Raw genomic sequence first — 17653 nt, 5'->3', positions numbered from 1 at the left:
CCTGTAACTGTCTTTATGAGTGAGTCAATAAAGAAACAAGTGACTGTTTTTGAGTGAATCATTTAATAATTTATTCATTGTTTGAATCGGTGGAACAAAAACCAAGAGCCCTCAAATTTTCCTCATTATATTGGTTATTGAACTGTTGATTAAAAGCAATATTACGCTTGTTGTTTGGTTTTTCACTGATAAAGAAAGAATACTGTATCCCACTGCCCTATGCCTGTTATAGACAGTAGTACAGTGTGTGATTAGCACAATGCCATGTCGTAAGTCAGTCATGTAAAGGCTTCACTCTTTATCCTTTCCTTCAGGACTGGAGTGTTTCCAGAAGGGTCACACATGTTAAACCTTTAATCACTAGTATCCTTAATGGCAAAGTAACATTTATGTAACTGTTGGCTGACGCATTTCCTTCTAGAATTTGAGCTTTCTTTAAAAGCAGAAGGTTCAGATGTCAAAATCAGGGCAGAAGAACTCAGCCTGTGTTTTAAACACTCCGTTCTTGTTGTAACAGCTGGGAAAAGAGGAGTTTTGTTTATTTGGTTTTGTGCGTGTGCAGTGCATAGATCTCTGCAGCTCCTCCTTGCTCACACCACTTTTAAAGTCTAGACTGAAAGAGACTTTTATCTGTGAAAGCATTCCTGTTGTGGGACAGTACACAGGGGCCTCAGAGATGAGAAATAATGTTGCTGCCTGTAGTAATATTCCAGCAACAGAAATAGACGGAAATATAGAAATGCGTTCATGTTTCTTACTGTGTATATTTAAATAGAACTTTATTTGGTACTGTTTGTCAACACTAAAATAGTTTTTATTGGATAAGTATTATCTTTTCTAATGCTCAGAATGTGTACTTCTTACTAGAGCATGACAAAATATGTGGCAGAAATATCTAGTACATACTGTGCAGATGCAAGGGTTTATCGGTTTGACTTAATACAATCAGTGTTGACACCTTAACCTACAGTGCCCTGCAAGGCTGATATGGTTAATCTTTAAATAGACTCTTCTCAGCCTTGAACATAGAGTAGAGTTGTTTGAATTTTTTTAATCTTGTGTAACTACACTTTTCAGTTGAGAAACTTAAGTAAAGAATGGACTTTTAAACATTTTCACTGCAAATGCAGCTGCAAGGTTTGTCCTTTGTTGTTGTAATGAATATGTTTCCTCATACTGAAGAATTCCGTAATCACTCAATTTGCAGGTTTTTTCTGTTCTTATGTAAAATATTTCCATATTTTAAACTTTTTAACTTCATTATACAAAAATGTAGTTTCTGTTAACACCTTAACACTGTAGGTTAAGGTGTCAACACTGATGCTCTCCAAGCTGAGACCAACATCTGCAATTGTAAATTTTTAGTTTATATTTTATATTTTTGTCTTTCTAATAATATATAAAAAATTCAGTCTTTCATTCTGAATACTATTATTCTATTAGCACACTATTTAACATTGGCAGTACTTACATTATGGGCTGGTAATGTGTAACTTGACAGATCAGTATTGGAGATTATGCATTATCCTCGTAGTTCACAGTTCATCCTTATGAAGTGAATGATAATACTGTTTATCCATGTCGTCTGTTCTTGAGATGAGAGGGTGAGTGCAGATGGTGGTCTCAGCTGGGAGAGCCTCTGCCAACGTCACTCCCCCTCTCCTCCACTAAATACCAGCCTACGTCAACCAGCGGAACTTAATTCTGGAAGGGGGTTCTCCAGAACACCATCATTCTGGAGAGCTGGGGTATTATCCACCACATGGCCATACATGGGATTCTGTTAAGAATAGCAGCATGCTACCATACTGCTCTATGAGCCTGCAGTATATAGTTTTCTGTATGCATTGAATTCTCAGATTATCTATAACATACTCTCCAAAATATGCAGTACAGAACAGCACACACTGCCTGGAATACTGCATTCTTCAATGCAGTGCACTCAGTTTGACCTTTCATTCTGAAAGTAATATTTTATTTATTTACTTTTTTTTAGCATGTCATCAGATTGCCAGGAGTTACGATTTTTTAGCACAAAATTGGTTTTACAATGCTAATAACTGACTTTATTTCTAAAAAGACAAATGGATGCCACTTGAGCAATTGGATATGCATGTAATTTGGTCATGTGTGATAAAAAATTTCAAACTGCTGTCTGAAATTTTTTATTTCTTAAAAACATAGTATCGTGCAGTAAACAGTTTGTTCATATGTATATATGAAAGCAAGCTTTATGTATAATCTCATTTAAGTGGAAACTGTAAACATTAATGAAGCAGAAAGATGAAAACAGGTACGCCCACAAGGCACTTATATCCTCTTGCAAAGAATTATATATTAATGCATTACATTATTGCAGTGGTTTATTGCAACAAATGAGTGCAGCCCAGGTAGCATTATCAGATGCAAGGAAGAGTGAACTAGACAAAGTGAGACTCTGGTAGCCTATTTTGGTGAATTACAGAGCATTAATATCTCTGTGATAATTCCAGGTGTGTGTGGTGTTTGTTTTTGTATATCTGACTAGTATATAGACAGAATCCTCAAAGATATAGAAGCCGTTCCTGAGCTGAATATAAACGCACACTCAGAGTCTTCAGCTCCTGACTCATCAAGTCTCCCACAGGAATAAATAGTGAATAGACCTTTAATGAAGATCTGCTCTCAAATACACACTTTATGTCTGACGTCCATGAACGAGACTCATTGCCCATGAGTCATTCCTAAAGGAGGGATGAAAAGAGGAGGAGAAAAAGTAGTGGTTGCATAGAGGCAGAAGCAGATGTTGGAGGTAGTTTAGGGCAGCTCACACAAGGCAGTCACTGGAGAGACAGACATGGTGACATTGGCCTGATTCACACATGGTGTGAGTAGCTCAAATTCACTTTGGCGTCTTAATAAATTACAGCATTCACACTTAGAAGAATCTCAGACATGATGCCGAAAGTAGAGTTTCTGTGTTATTTTTGTCATTTGGCACATGCTGAACCCAGAAAAAAACACGTTGTAATGCACAGTTAACACTATGTTTTTAAATATTGGCTTTTTGAAGCAACATACTGCTCTAACCTATTATTTGAAAAAAAATATTTTCTGTTCAGTAAATCTGGCTGAATCCAGATGATTTAAACAGTTTATTGCCACACTTTTGGGTTTGAATGCAGTTCAGTTTAATTTTACCTAATTTATCTTAATTTTTCTTTAATAATTCTTCCAAGGGCTGCATAATTAATTATATTTTGACTGTGATCACAATTTCTGCTTCTTAAGCATAATCGTCTGCAATATAATTATCAGTTTAACGATTATTGTGTAGACCTAATACTTCTGATAACCAGTTTATTCTTTATGGCCATTATTGAAGAAAGTAGTGTGTGTTAATAGCTTATGGAACAGAAAAGGGGAAGTGATAACACATTTTTCAATAGAAAAAAAATATATATTGTTATGTGAAACCTGGGGTTTGGAATTTCATTTAATATCATTAAATATCTCCTCTCAGTGTTAATAAGCTGCCACATTTGTAATTTATGGAGAAATGGGAAGTTGTTGCTTCAGCTCTTGAGTGGTAGTCCCTCCCCTTTCTCCACCCCCCTGCAATAAAGGCCCTCCCCCTAACCCCCTCTCCCTCTGCAGTGTACGTGTGTGGCATTTTGAGCACACTCGTGGCAGCAGGTGGAGATGACATCATCTGCACTGCAGCAGACTGCAGCACTGTGTCTGAACAAAGACATGTCAATGCTGCTGCTAACTGGTGCTGCCACACGGCCTCTCTCTTGGCATCTTTAGTCTCTAGGTAGCATACTTTCCTTCTGTCTCTCTTTCTGTCTCTCTTGCATGGTATCTGAATAAAGTTTTAACACAAAGTGCAAGCAGACTAAAGCCCACTGATTCAATAAGTAATAGTTTAAATGAAATATAATAATGCAAGTCCTTACCCACCAAGGTTTATTAATGGTAGTTATTAAGGCTTTAAGGTGGTTTAAGAGATTTGAACAAATCCTTAACTTCAAGTATTAAACTTTTGAAAATAACATGTCCTGCAGATTAATGCTGTGAACTTGAATGAAAGCTTTACAGACAAAGTAACCACCATAAATAAATGCCCTAGCAACCATTCAGTACAACAGCCTTACAACAATCCAGAGCACCCAGGAGTCATGGTGGCTAGTTTTGACTGGGCCCTTTTGACCTGGATCAATACGAAACACCCTAGCAACTACATGGAACACCCTGGAAGCTATGTAGCAGTGTGCTAAAAATCACATAGGACATTATAGAAACCACACAGCAACAGCTTGGCAACAACCCACAATTCCCTAGCTTCATGATGATGCATTTTTTACATAGGTAAGAACCACTAACATTTTATTATGTGTGTGAACCAGTTTTGATTTTAATTTTAGTTTTATTTCGGTTTTAGTCATTTTATATCACATACATATTTGTATATTTCTATTTAAAAACATTTAGTTAACAACAACAGCAGCACTTGTGTGAACAGACTCTGTGTTCACGTGTTGCAGCCAGACTCTTACTGAGTTGTCAAACAGTGTAATTTTATGTACATGACCTCTGAACGCCACTTCTGACATTTTCACCAGGCAACCAAAAACATCTGCCTGCTTTGTGATATTCGTGCCTCTCTGAATTAAACAAATATATATTTTAGTCCAAAAGACATACATTTTGCTTACACAGGCAATTTAGATTTTATTTCTACCTTGTTGCACTTTTGCCATCTCTCAGTGTGCCTTTCCGTTCATCAGAAAACTGACACTGGAGCAAACCACAGCCCAGGATGCCCCTGTCGCTTGGTTACCGTGCAGCAGCAGGTTGCCACAGAAACAGGCTAATACTGTATAGTACTGGTGCTATACTGTAGTTCACCTGTGCTTGGTCCCAGTACTTTACTCCTGCATCTCTGATTGAAGAAGAATATATTTCGGACTTATTTTCTTTTAATTGTACATTTTGTAGCTAACTTGAATCCTTTACTTAAGTTGGAACCCAAGTTTTCTACTTTTTTTTTTCTACACTACTGTGATTAAACTGATATTAATGTTCCTCTGCAGATAACCAGTTCAGAATGTCCATCCTGGAGCGGCTGGAACAGATGGAGCACAGGATGGCTGAGATGGCTGGTCAGCAGCAGCAGGGCAGCGGAGGAACAGCAGGGACTGGAGGGGCAGGGGGAGCAGGAGGTGGAAATGGAGGTGTTAACAGCCAGTCTCAGGTATAGTATCAGTCATTGGTACATGTGTGATTAGAATGAATTTTAAAATAGCAGCACATATGTTCAATCGTATATTAAAGTCTTTCCATCATGGTACTTAAAATGAAATTTTAAAATGCAAATAATGTTTTGCTAACAGTTTTTGCTTCTGATACTTCTGAAATCATAAAAAAGCATAGTTATTATGGCTGCAGCTTTTCTGTTTGAGCCATAAAAACTATTGCAAAAAGCAGTGGATTGTGACCATTTGTTAGTAGTTTGTGAAAATATCAGGCCCTCCATTTTCTTCTGCAGTGTGTCTCGGGACAAGCAGGAAGCTCTTTTGAGAGTCGTGTGGTTGTTGTTTGTGAGAAGATGATGAACAGGGCCTGTTGGGCCAAATCCAAACATCTGATTCACTCCAAGACCTTTCGGGGCATGACCTTGCTACACCTTGCTGCAGGCCAAGGCTATGCCACCCTCATCCAGACTCTTATCAAATGGCGGTGAGTTAAGAACACTTAGACCTGTCTACATCTATGTGTAAATATGTTTTAGCTGATTTGGTGTTATTTCCCCTGTCATTGCTAAGCATGAGACATGGTATTTGTTGTCTTATCCAGCACGAAGCATGCAGACAGCATTGATCTGGAACTTGAGGTGGACCCTCTCAACGTGGATCACTTCTCTTGTACTCCACTGGTGTGTTCCTCAAGCAGTTTTAATTGAGCTTAGTAAATTTGGCAATCAGCTGTACCTTTTTTTGCTTTTCCCATATCAATTTTTCTCTGTTTCCTTGCTGTAGATGTGGGCTTGTGCATTGGGTCACCTAGAGGCAGCTGTGGTCTTGTACAAGTGGGACCGGAGAGCACTGGCCATCCCAGACTCTCTAGGGCGTCTGCCCCTCTCCATCGCCCGTTCCCGTGGCCACACCAAGCTGGCAGAGTGTCTGGAGCAGCTCCAGAGGGAGGAACAGCAGCAGCAGACCCCATCCTCCTTACCCCCTACCTCTAGCATGTCTTTCTCTCCCAATCCTGACATCCCCACCTCTAACAGCTGGATGGTCAGCTGGGGCAGCGACAGTATGGTGGCCCCCAGCGGGCAGAACACTGGTACAGACACCACTACTGCAACCCCTTGCACCAACCAGAACCTTGGTGAGAACCTCTAAAGTAGTTAGCAATCTGCTAACAAAAAGTTGCTAAATGCATAAAAGCTAATTTAAGCTAAGCTAATTTACTTAGCCTCAAGTTGTTCCAAACCTGTATGACTTTCTTTCTTCTGTTGAGCACAAAGGAGATATTTTGAAGAATGTTGGCAACCAAACAGTTGATGGCAGCCATTGACATCCATAGTATGGAGGGAAAAAAACAGTGGAAGTCAATGGCTAAGATCAACTCTTCTGTGACTTAAATGTCTTTACTGAGAGCGAATGAATCTTGAGGAGGTTGACAACGTTAAACATTAACAGAAAAATGAACATTAAGTTCAACAAAAAAAAGTAATATATTGGAAAAAAAGAAAATCATTAGCGAACAGCAGCATTTAACCAAACAATTTGTTATAGAAAAGAGGAGAAATGCCAGGGATATCTGCACTCATCTTTTTGAACTAGCTCATTTACACACCATCTGAATGAACTAATTCATTAAAATTAATCAGACTTTCCAGCGCTACATATGAGACAGAAAGGGGTCATTTTAGGAGAGCTCACTAAGTTGTAAAGGCTACTTGTTAAAAAAAACACTACTTGTAGCTCATTACTGGAAAAGCTGCACTATTTAGAAAACAGATGAACTTGCTTTTCTAAAAAGATTATAACACATTTTCTTGCTTAATGTAATACCTTATTACATTTGCTTAAGTGAACTCTTGCTGCATAATCTAATTCCAACTGTCTTGTTTTTTAGATTATCACTAATAGCACTTCAGAGTATCCATGCTCTCCTCTGAGTGCAACTATCTTTCTCTTTTGTGCCTAGATTTAAGAAGACCAAGATCAGAGCCCTCCAGCTACTACAGCAACGAGTGCCAGCGGGACCTCCCCCTCGCCAAAAAACACAAGCCCAACCCTGAGCTTGTGCAAGCACAGCTGGATAAACCCATGTCTGTTTCCTTGAACATGGAACAGCAGACACATAAACTGTCAACCAGCCCAAAGACCCTTTTTTCCACTCCATCCAGCCCGGATAAGAGTGTCTCTGAGGAGGGTTTGGGGACAGTGGGCATCCAGCAAGCCAAGATGGCCTATTACCGTGGAGGGCATAAATGGGGCACTAGAGAAGGGCTCAGGAACAGTGGCATCAGCGGCATAGGGAAGGAGAAGTTGGCCAGTCGGTTGCGACAGCGTGGCGAACCCCTCAGCATGCTGGGAATGGTGGAGAGAGAGATAGTTGACACTGAGATACTTTCTTACAAGGAGGATCTAGAGAACCAGGACTGCCTCTCTCACATGGAGGACCTGCAGGTGAGAAAAGTGCACATAAGCGAACTCATACGGTTCCCTGAATGGCACTCGCTCACAGTCAGCCAGCCTCATGTACACCTGTACTGATACATTTGTCACTAAATAGACTCTGCAAACAATCACAGCTACAAGCATAGAAAGGCCAAGGGGAATATGGAGCACCATCCATCCTGCTGTCATGTGAAATCACCATTAGAGAGCGGTGGCCACGGCCCTACTCTCTGCCAAGACCTTTGTCACCACAAAATACACTTCTGCCATTGATTTGTTCCCATTGCCAGGAGTTAGTCCAGCCCCATACATCTCTGTCACTCTATGGGGATAGAGGGGCTGTAGTAGTGTGTTCCTCCAAAGTAAACATCCTTGCGCTTGATTGATCTGACGGGTTTGTGAGTATGTGTGCATTTTGTAACAACAGAAAGTCTGTGCTTGTGTAACACTGAATGCATGTGTTTGTGTTCCTCGCAGGCGAATATGATGAGCCTGGCAGAGCACATCATTGATGCCACTCCAGAGCGTATCAAGCGGGAACATTTTCCAACCATGGAGTCTGGTCCTCTGGACAACAGTGGGCTCACCAACACCATGAGCTGGCTAGCCAGTTACCTGGGAGACGTGGAACACCTGCCCAGCATCATCCACTTTAGGTTAGTGGACATCATTACTTTAATATACATATGAACTAATATGCAGTGACCAATATTCAAAGATTTCAGAATTTTTCAATAAAAAAATATAAAACACCTTACGATGTATGGGAAAAGTCTCTGAACAAGTACATGAAGCATTAATATATAGCATGAACCAAAAAGGCAATGATGTAGATTTAGTTCTAACTCTTTTTGAAAATTCTAAAAAGAAATAAAGAACTTTTAAACAATTAATTAATGAGAACATAGCAATAAAAATATTTTAATCTGTTGAACTTTTTTCATTAAAGTGCACTGAAAAAATGTATCAAGGTTTTAAAAAAATATATTAAGCAGCGCAGTTACAGTAATGTTTTCAACAATGCTAATATGTTTTCAGCATTGATAATAGTAACAACTGCTTATTGAGCTCCAAAACAGCGTATTAGAATCTTTTGATATTTCTGAAGATCACATGGCACTTCAGGAATAAATTACATTTGGAAAAAAAAAAAATATATATATATATATATAACATAAACAATCCTTCCAGGCCTCAAACTTTTGAACAGTAGTGTGTATATATAATTTATATAACATGACATTTTTCTCAAAATAATTATACTAAATATCAAAAAACATTCAGAGAAATAACATTTATGTCTAGACCCTGCTAACTCCATGTATGTATGTATGTATGTGTGTTTTGTTTCTTTGAGCAGTCCCATATACAGTGAACCCCTGACGCCTCCCTCCAACCCTAGCCTGAGCCCGGGTAACTCGCCCATGCGTGAGGGCCCATTTGAGAAGCCGGCCTTGCCTGCTCCATCTGAGTGGAGTGAGTTTCTCAGAGCCTCCAACAGCAAAGTGGAGAGAGAGCTAGCCCAGCTCACACTGTCCGACCCCGAGCAGAGGGAGCTCTACGAAGCTGCACGGCTGGTGCAGACCACTTTTCGCAAGTACAAGGTACAGGCCAGGGGCTCGGGTGCTATGCACTGTGTTGATGTGTGATAAAGACAGGATGTAAATGTCAATGCACAGGTATTGGTAGGAACCCTCTGTCTCCTTCCTGCTTTGTCCTTCCTTATGAGATCATAAACACACAGTCACAGAGTAGTCAGTCCCCACAGCATCAGCATGGGTAAGGTGGCTTAACCAGCGCATGGCCTGGCTTTATATAAGGAGTCATTGCTGCCTGAAATGTGTTCCCACAAAGATTCACCAGATGGCCAAACTGACACTTGTGCTCAGAGTTGTCTGCTCTCTCAGCACCAGCTGCAGCTATGCAAGAGGGGTGTCTTTTTTCTATCACTTTCATTCTCCTGTAAGTGAACAGCCTAGTGGGCGTCTCCCAAGTGTTGCCCGCTCCTCAGACTAACCAATTTAACTCTCTTCCTGCAGGGACGCCCACTGCGCGAGCAACAGGAAGTAGCCACCGCTGTCATTCAGCGCTGTTACAGGAAGTACAAGCAGGTAATCCTTTAAGATGCTCTGACTTTGCTTTTCCTGCCTTTGCTGGATGTCTGCTTAATATGTCAAGCTCCAGCAAGTCAATTGTAAGGCCTCCTGTAATGGGAATTGTTGTTTAAAGCTCTTGGAGAGCTCTTGTTGCAAGGTCATACGGTTTCCCATTCATGACAAATTTATATTTTTCCCCTTGCAAGCTAACATGGATAGCCTTGAAGGTATTTTTCATGCATTATTTAAAGCAGATTTTCTTTTGTCTACACAAATATTAAAATTGATTAAATAACAAAGGCCACGTACACACTGTGCCATACATAGTTGCAAGGGATGCTCCATATACGGTGGACTAAAGAGGCCAATCAGATTGTTACTGGAGACCCCCAGATAGCTGCAAGATTCTTTAGGGGGTCCACAGAAAATTTTAGAGGGTACACAATAGTAGTAGATATACTATAGCTTCTGTCAAGATGATTTATGACTTTGACCTTTGACCTTTTGACAGGTTGAACTTCCGGTAACCTTATGATGGATGGGCGGGACAAATGAGATCAAGGGTTAACCTATGACCTTTCCACGCATCGATCATATGGTTTTGACAGAAAGTTTTACCCTATTGACCTGTTAGTTCTAAATTAAAACGGTATATGAAAGACTCCCCAATCATCGATCATGTGCTTTTGACAGAAAGTTTTACCCTATTGACCGTTAGTTTGTTTGAAGTGTGTGCCAGTTGTTTGAACTCTGTGTCAGTTAGTTTGTTTGAAGTTTGTGTCAGTTAGCTTGTTTGAAGTTTATCACAGTTATAAGGTTATGTGTGTGTGTGTGTGGTTATACGGCTTCTCCCCCCTCCCATTACATTCTTGAGCGGTGTATAGATGGGATCGGTGTGTTCTACATTTATATATATATAAAACATCATATAATTTATATAATCTAAAACACATTTTAATTATTTCACATATATATATATATATATATATATATATATATATATATATATATATATATATATATATATATATATATAAACATTATATAATTTATATAATCTAAAACACAATTAAAGGTTGAAAACACATTTTAATTATTTCACATTTATATATATAAAACATTATATAATTTATATAATCTAAAACACATTTTAATTATTTCACATTTATATATATAAAACATTTTATAATTTATATAATCTAAAACACATTTTAGTTATTTCACATTTATATATAAAACATTCTATAATTTATATAATGTAAAGCAATTTAACCAAGGTTGAAAAAACATTCTGTTCTTTTAAAAAAGGTTATAAATTAAACTGTATAAAAAATATACTGAAACCGACTGTTTCAGATAAAACAAGATCCAATTTTTTTTTCTTTTTAGAGAGCAGAAAAGAGATGTTTTCACACACCTTTGATCCTGACCTGCAAGTATTCACAGCGTCTGTGTTTGCACGCCACAGTGCACACTCGTCGGAATTTACCAACCAATCATAATATCTTCAAAGCCATTTTTTAATTAAAACCAAACGTATCTCACGCGGGAGTACCATGATTTTGACAGTTTTCTGACGGTTGACCTATGAATTACGGTGGGCGAGCGGCTAGCATCTCTTGTACCCCTCTCTCTCTCCCTCTAATGCCTGTGTACACACATTCGTCTCCAAGTCTTATTTTCTTCTTTTAATGAATATAAACACATTATACATTCACAAACAATATAAAACAAAACATTTACATTAGTTTTGTTCATCACTAAAAATATACATTTTACCAGGATCGGGGAATATATAATTGAACAGAATGAAGAATATGGTCTATTGAGGAACCCGGACGTGTCATTGACACAATTCAGTTAAATTCATTTCACATTTTTTGTTGCAAGACATTTTCTATATTATATTCAAAACCTTTTATATCCATCTTTATATCATATCTTTTTCAAAAAGCTGTTTAATTATTTATTTTAACCGTACACCTACAGTACCACCATACAATAAAATGCTGCATGCATGTACACTTTTAAGCGATCTGAATTATGACTAGCCTATAAATTTCATCATAAGCCACACGTACCTTGTTATATCACTATAATATCCACGGCGCTATACAAATTTGTATTCTGATAAACCATATAAACAAGCGGACATACGCGTGGACCTATCAAGTTAAAAAAGAGACTTATCTCTATTTTAAACAATATTAAATTATATATGACGGCATGTTACTAAACCGGAACATACATTTTAAACAAGTATTCATCATTTTTATAAAACACATCGCAGTAACAGACATGTTACTAAACCAAAACAAATAATTTTATCATACATTTTTTTTAATCATGTGTTCAATCAATACTTATACAACATATACAAACACATTTTAAACATATTTTAAACAAAAACTAATCATAAACGCAGCCTTCTCAAAATTACAGACGTGTAAAATCATGCTGATCACATATTATGGATATTCAGACTTTTAGCCATTAATACGTTTTAGGATAATGAAAAACACCAACGTCTGAGGGGTGTCAAAATATCTCCAGTCCCCCCAAAACCCACTCAGACTCCAGGGGTTAAAGAATATGAAAATAAATAATTATATAATGACATCGGGCTACTAAAGCAATTCATTAAACAAAAAAAGGTATTCAACATTTAAGTTAATCAAACTTAAAAAACACACCATACTCTTCTTTTTTTTTTAAAAGATAACTTATTTTAAATGTGATAGCATAGTATATATACAATAAACATTTCTGATGATACATATAAAAAATGATCCCTTACAGTTTTAGACCGGTGAGAGATGTCCAAACATGAATGAAATATCCCCAAAATAAAATAATACGACTTATAAAATAACATAAAAATGATTAAATCATAAACAGAATCTCACAGGTCCTCGTAGTGAAATGTATGTGAGACCCGAGGGGCTGCTTCACACACACCCCGCGCAGGCGAGGGTGGAGTTCCAGACCGCATGATCTAAGTCAATGGTGTACATTATTTCAAAGCTAACATTAATGTAATGTTTTTTTTAATAATCAGTACCCCTAGTACATCTGATGTCCGTTGATTCTTAATTCAACAAAATGATGATATATATTACCTAAAATATTTTAGATTTTTATATAATATTATATAATAAAAAATTATTTATATCATATTATATCATATATCATATATATGATTATATTATATTAGATGCATCATGCATTAATCACTTTAGATTCTTTAAAGTTCTTATTTTTAGCACCATTTTCAAAGTTTTCATACCATCTCTCTCTCTCTCTCTCTCTCTCTCTCCCTCACACCCACCCACCCACACACACACACACACACACACTCTCTCCCCCCTCTCTCTCACACACACACACACACACACACACACTCTCTCTTTCTCTCTCCCTTTCCCTCTCCCTCTCTCTCTCTCTCTCTCTCTCTCTCACACACACACACACACACACACACACACAATGAAACATGAAGCCAAAGTCTTTCTGTATGTTTTTTAAAAATAAAACTTAAAATATTGATTTTGCTTTAAATCTATGCTGAGGAGCTCGTTTGTTTGTCACAGTATAGACTGTGAAGTTTAGATGAAGTTGCTTTATCTTTTAGAAGAAAGACCCTCGATCGTATTCAACCATTAAAGATGGTTCAGGAAAGACCCACGCGTCCTAGAGATGTAATTTATGTGCGTTGTTACGGTCGTAAACCTTTCACATATCTACGGTACTTTCAGACACAGATCAGGAAAGACATTTGCAGGCCCTCTGCTTAGCCGTCCCAAAATACCTCCATTTAAAAGCAAAAATATTAAAATGACCGCCTGTACATCTAACAGGCTGTAGTTCTATTTTATATGTTTTGTATTAAAAGTACTTACTTTTGTATTTAAATCCTTATTTAAAACAATATATTTAACCGACAGTATCCCCCCAACGTGTGTTTTCCATCAGTTGTTTGCCCTTCAGCCTTATTACGTAGTGCTTTTCATTTAGCCTACTGTAAGATCCCTTTACAATAGTGTAATTTCTTAAAGTTTATAGTTGTATTTTACTGTATCCCCATCCTTCTATCCTGTAGATTGTATGCGTACTGTAAAATAACAAAAATACATCTTGCTTAAAGTCACTAAAATAATTACACCCACAATTTGAAATGTGTTTAAACACATTGTGTGTCACTAAAGCAAGGCACACCGTCTATGGTCTCTTCATATAATTTATCCACCTGAGTGCTTTTCTCACACGAGTAGAAAACTCTTTCTCTTTGGATGTGTTTGGCTGAAACATAATTTCTACATCAGAATTTTTTTTAAATGTACGCTGAACTTTTCTCATTCGACAGAAATACTATTTTCAAATTATTTACCCGGCCTATAACACTCGGTGTAAATGTTCTTACCTAGAACAGAAAACATACACTTTGACTGTTTTGTAGATGCCAACAGATTATGTCAAGGGTGTTTCACATCTAAGAATCAAAATGTTTTGTAAATCACATTTTTCTTACACCTCGAGATTTAGCCCTATCAAGATTTCGGAGGTCCGTTCACAATTTGTTTGTCGGATCCTAGGTTTTTATGCGATCTTTGTGCGGCGTCATCGTAATAGGAATAAATGAAAATTAAGAAATTAAGTTACAGTTTTTCTCTTCGAGATATTTCTTTTAGCTCAACTTTGTGTCTGTCCAAAAGTGTGATCGCATGAAGCATCGAAGCAAAAATGAAGTCTAGCTGTTTTACACTTTAAACTATTACAACCTAAACAAATCAAACGGTACACTCGTTTACGTTTGAGCGCGTTAAAGTTTCCACACTCTTGTGAGATACATTTTATCCATAACCTTTTGTGTATTTGAGCGACCAAACCACTAAGAAAGAGAGTATAGCAAGAAAACTAACGTTTACAACGCATATAGAATTCAGAATACAATTGTTAAAGTATTTTTTTTTTTTTTTTTTGTTAAATGTTGATTTGTAAATGATATTTTTATTACTCCGTTAGATTTACTCATCGTGTTCGGATAGCGGATGACACAATTCACATTTTGTTTTAAGACTCCTGTAAGTTCATGCTAACTCTCGCGTGGGAAAGAGAGCGGGGTGAGCGTATTCTATTCATTTAAGAAAAATTATTAAACATTTGCCCAAACTTTTTTATTATTTTGACAAAACACAACACAACGACATTAAAGAATGTTATCAGTTCCTACGACCATCTTCTTCGATTCAAATAAAGCAACATCTCTTGTGTACGTGTGTATGTGCTAAACATCTTTGCTTCTCCACTTCTCCAGATTTGTTAGATGGGCTACCGTTGTAATACAAACACATTTGAGAACTACGACGTTCTCACTTTTGTAACGGTTATAGAAAAATACCGTACACACTTTTGCATTTCATAATTCAGTGATTTTAGCTGTAATGGTCACATAAGACAAAAATTGTCAATGTGTGACTCGTAAACATGTATAATTCATTTATTTATTTTTACCAGAGATAGTCGACCGATCTGTTGACACGTTGTTTTGCAGTTTTCTCAGACTGCGGTCAAACATACACTGCCTGTTCATAGGAATTTTATGTATGACAATATCGCCCCAACATCGAGAGCTCTTGTTCATATAGCCGATGACCACATTCACATTGTTTCAGCATTTGCCGCTTGACATTAAAGAGTAGGCCTATGCGTACTCCCCTTCGGTCGTAAGCATTATCATCTACCGTGCGCTGAGATTTTTCTGCTTTGTCCACTTTTGACGGATTTGCTAGAGGGACTGTCACCTTGTTGTAACGTGATTACGTTTAAGATCCATAAGATTGCACTACATTCACCTGAAAAGGTTATACTCTTTTATACAGGAAATGTGTATCAGAATAACAATTACCTAATAGTGAAATCCACTCTTCTAAACTATTGTGAAAACTTTTAATGTTGATCTGTCCCAACAGCCGTGTATCTTTTTCATTGTTTTTTAGATAAAGACTAGTCTCAGAGTTTGGCCAACAGACAAAAACATGAACAAAATAGAGTACAAGATGATTAAATGATTGTCAAGAGAGTGTTTAAACTGAGCTTGTGATGCACTTTAGAGCTTTTTTTTCTGGTCTACCTGTGTCACAAAGACACATAATAGCCACTACCTCGACTTTTAAAATGAGTCTTACCATCTTCTGTTATGACTGTTACACTTAATACAAACCCATCTACAACACTAAAGTTAGACATTAAAAATCATGGATGTCATGGATGTGGTATTTTCATCGTATGCATCTCTAAACAGTACTTCAATAAATAAACCGCTGTTGATAAGTCGTTCATTTAAGTGAGAGGCGGGATGATTTTGACCGTTTAAGTCATTCATTGTGCTTAAGGTCTGATCCGGAAAACACACTACAACCATAACTGCGCTTTGTCGCGTCTACATAACCCATTCTTCTTTAAGAAAACCGCGAGGCGAACAGTTTCTGACATCTATTAATTCACTTCATTTTTTTCACCACCGCAAATGTTTTGTTTAGCATACATGTTAGTTTTAGTCAGTTACATAGGCGTCACGCATGAAGTTTATAGTTATTTTAAATAATTATGATAGAGTTACAGGTTTAGGTAAGTGGGGTGCCTGTAAGCGGTGACAACTTCGAGCATCGGAGACGACGGTGCTACTCAAATCGCACATAGCGTTATCTTTTAACAAAAACTATCGTAGTACGCGTTACTAAGACAAAATCTGTAACAGCGTTCATTAATATGTTGAAATGAAAATGAACATACAAAACTTTATAATGACCGTATAGCCTAACACCGCATAGACAAATGTTTGTTCTAACGCTTTCGCCCAAAAATTGCCTAAATTTCTTAACGGACGCTAGAGCGAACTGTAAACCACACACTTTCTCATCGCATTATGCTAAGAAACTGCACATGGTTAAAGCTATTACACCATAAACTGTCTAAAGTTGTTAATGTACAAGCACAGTAACTATTTCTACAAAAAAAATATCATTGCACTACTCTTTTTTTGCATATAATACATCGTTCAACAATACTTTTGCACACTCATTCGACCGTATTTATTACCGCCGTTCTCACGTTCCTGCTGTTCATAATGTATATATAATCCTTCATTGCTCCGTTCATAATGTACATACGATCCCTACATTGCATTCATATTTATATTCTGTATATACTCTGATCGATATTGTACGTATATAGCAACTACACTGTACATCATAGCTTTACTTACTCTGCACTTTTATGTATATAAAACACTATATTCTCGCGCTTCTGGTGAGATGCTAACCGCATTTCATTAGCTCTGTACTTGTACTCTGCATAATGACAATAAAGTTGAATCTAATCTAATCTAAACAAGTACAATCTTCCAAGACTTTGCTCAGTCTTTTTGTTTCAATTTGTTTAAACGACTTTCGCATTCTTATCTTATTTTCACCAACTAAGCGTAATCCTAGGCCTTGCGGATTGTTTTCAAGTTTTGGCCCTCAAACTCCTTGTTCATACGTAGCGATATCTCTGTGAATTTGCTCGATTTCATAAAATATCTTTTACGTTATATCATTATCCTATCCTAGTTTATATCAGATACAAGTTTGTTTCTTCATATTTCTCGCAAGTCAAACCCCTAACTACGGCCCTTCACCCTCCTCTGCTTTTTGAGCGCAACACCTTTTTTTTTTTTGCTCGAATGTACAGAAGATCCACCGCTACTTCCTCGTGACTACGGCTAGTCTTTATACCCTGTGAGCGGCTGACCTCATAAACTCTGCAGTTATCGCAGGTTTTCTTATGATCTGCGAACAAGGGTTTTACAGCGCGGTCGATGGAGTATCTGTCAGTATCTACCTG

General features: G+C 37.4%; 1 protein-coding gene across 1 annotated transcript in view; it reads left to right on the top strand.

Moving 5' to 3' along the window:
* LOC113096960 (calmodulin-binding transcription activator 1-like) overlaps positions 1 to 9996 on the top strand; it is a gene marked incomplete at its 3' end in the record, with an annotated part of 313244 nt that extends 303248 nt beyond the window's left edge. The window contains exons 11-19 of the mRNA XM_026262176.1: positions 5076 to 5236; positions 5531 to 5721; positions 5839 to 5917; positions 6021 to 6372; positions 7198 to 7682; positions 8151 to 8329; positions 9034 to 9277; positions 9713 to 9784; positions 9976 to 9996. Coding sequence (XP_026117961.1) covers positions 5076 to 5236; positions 5531 to 5721; positions 5839 to 5917; positions 6021 to 6372; positions 7198 to 7682; positions 8151 to 8329; positions 9034 to 9277; positions 9713 to 9784; positions 9976 to 9996 — 1784 coding nt within the window. The remainder of the gene's footprint in view (positions 1 to 5075; positions 5237 to 5530; positions 5722 to 5838; positions 5918 to 6020; positions 6373 to 7197; positions 7683 to 8150; positions 8330 to 9033; positions 9278 to 9712; positions 9785 to 9975) is intronic.
* Between the last annotated feature and the right edge of the window lie 7657 nt (positions 9997 to 17653).

The sequence above is a fragment of the Carassius auratus genome, unplaced genomic scaffold, assembly GCF_003368295.1.
Source record: "Carassius auratus strain Wakin unplaced genomic scaffold, ASM336829v1 scaf_tig00216047, whole genome shotgun sequence".
Classification (NCBI taxonomy): domain Eukaryota; kingdom Metazoa; phylum Chordata; class Actinopteri; order Cypriniformes; family Cyprinidae; genus Carassius; species Carassius auratus.
Note: the sequence above shows the minus strand (reverse complement) of the source record. Positions and strands in the feature narration are given on the sequence as shown.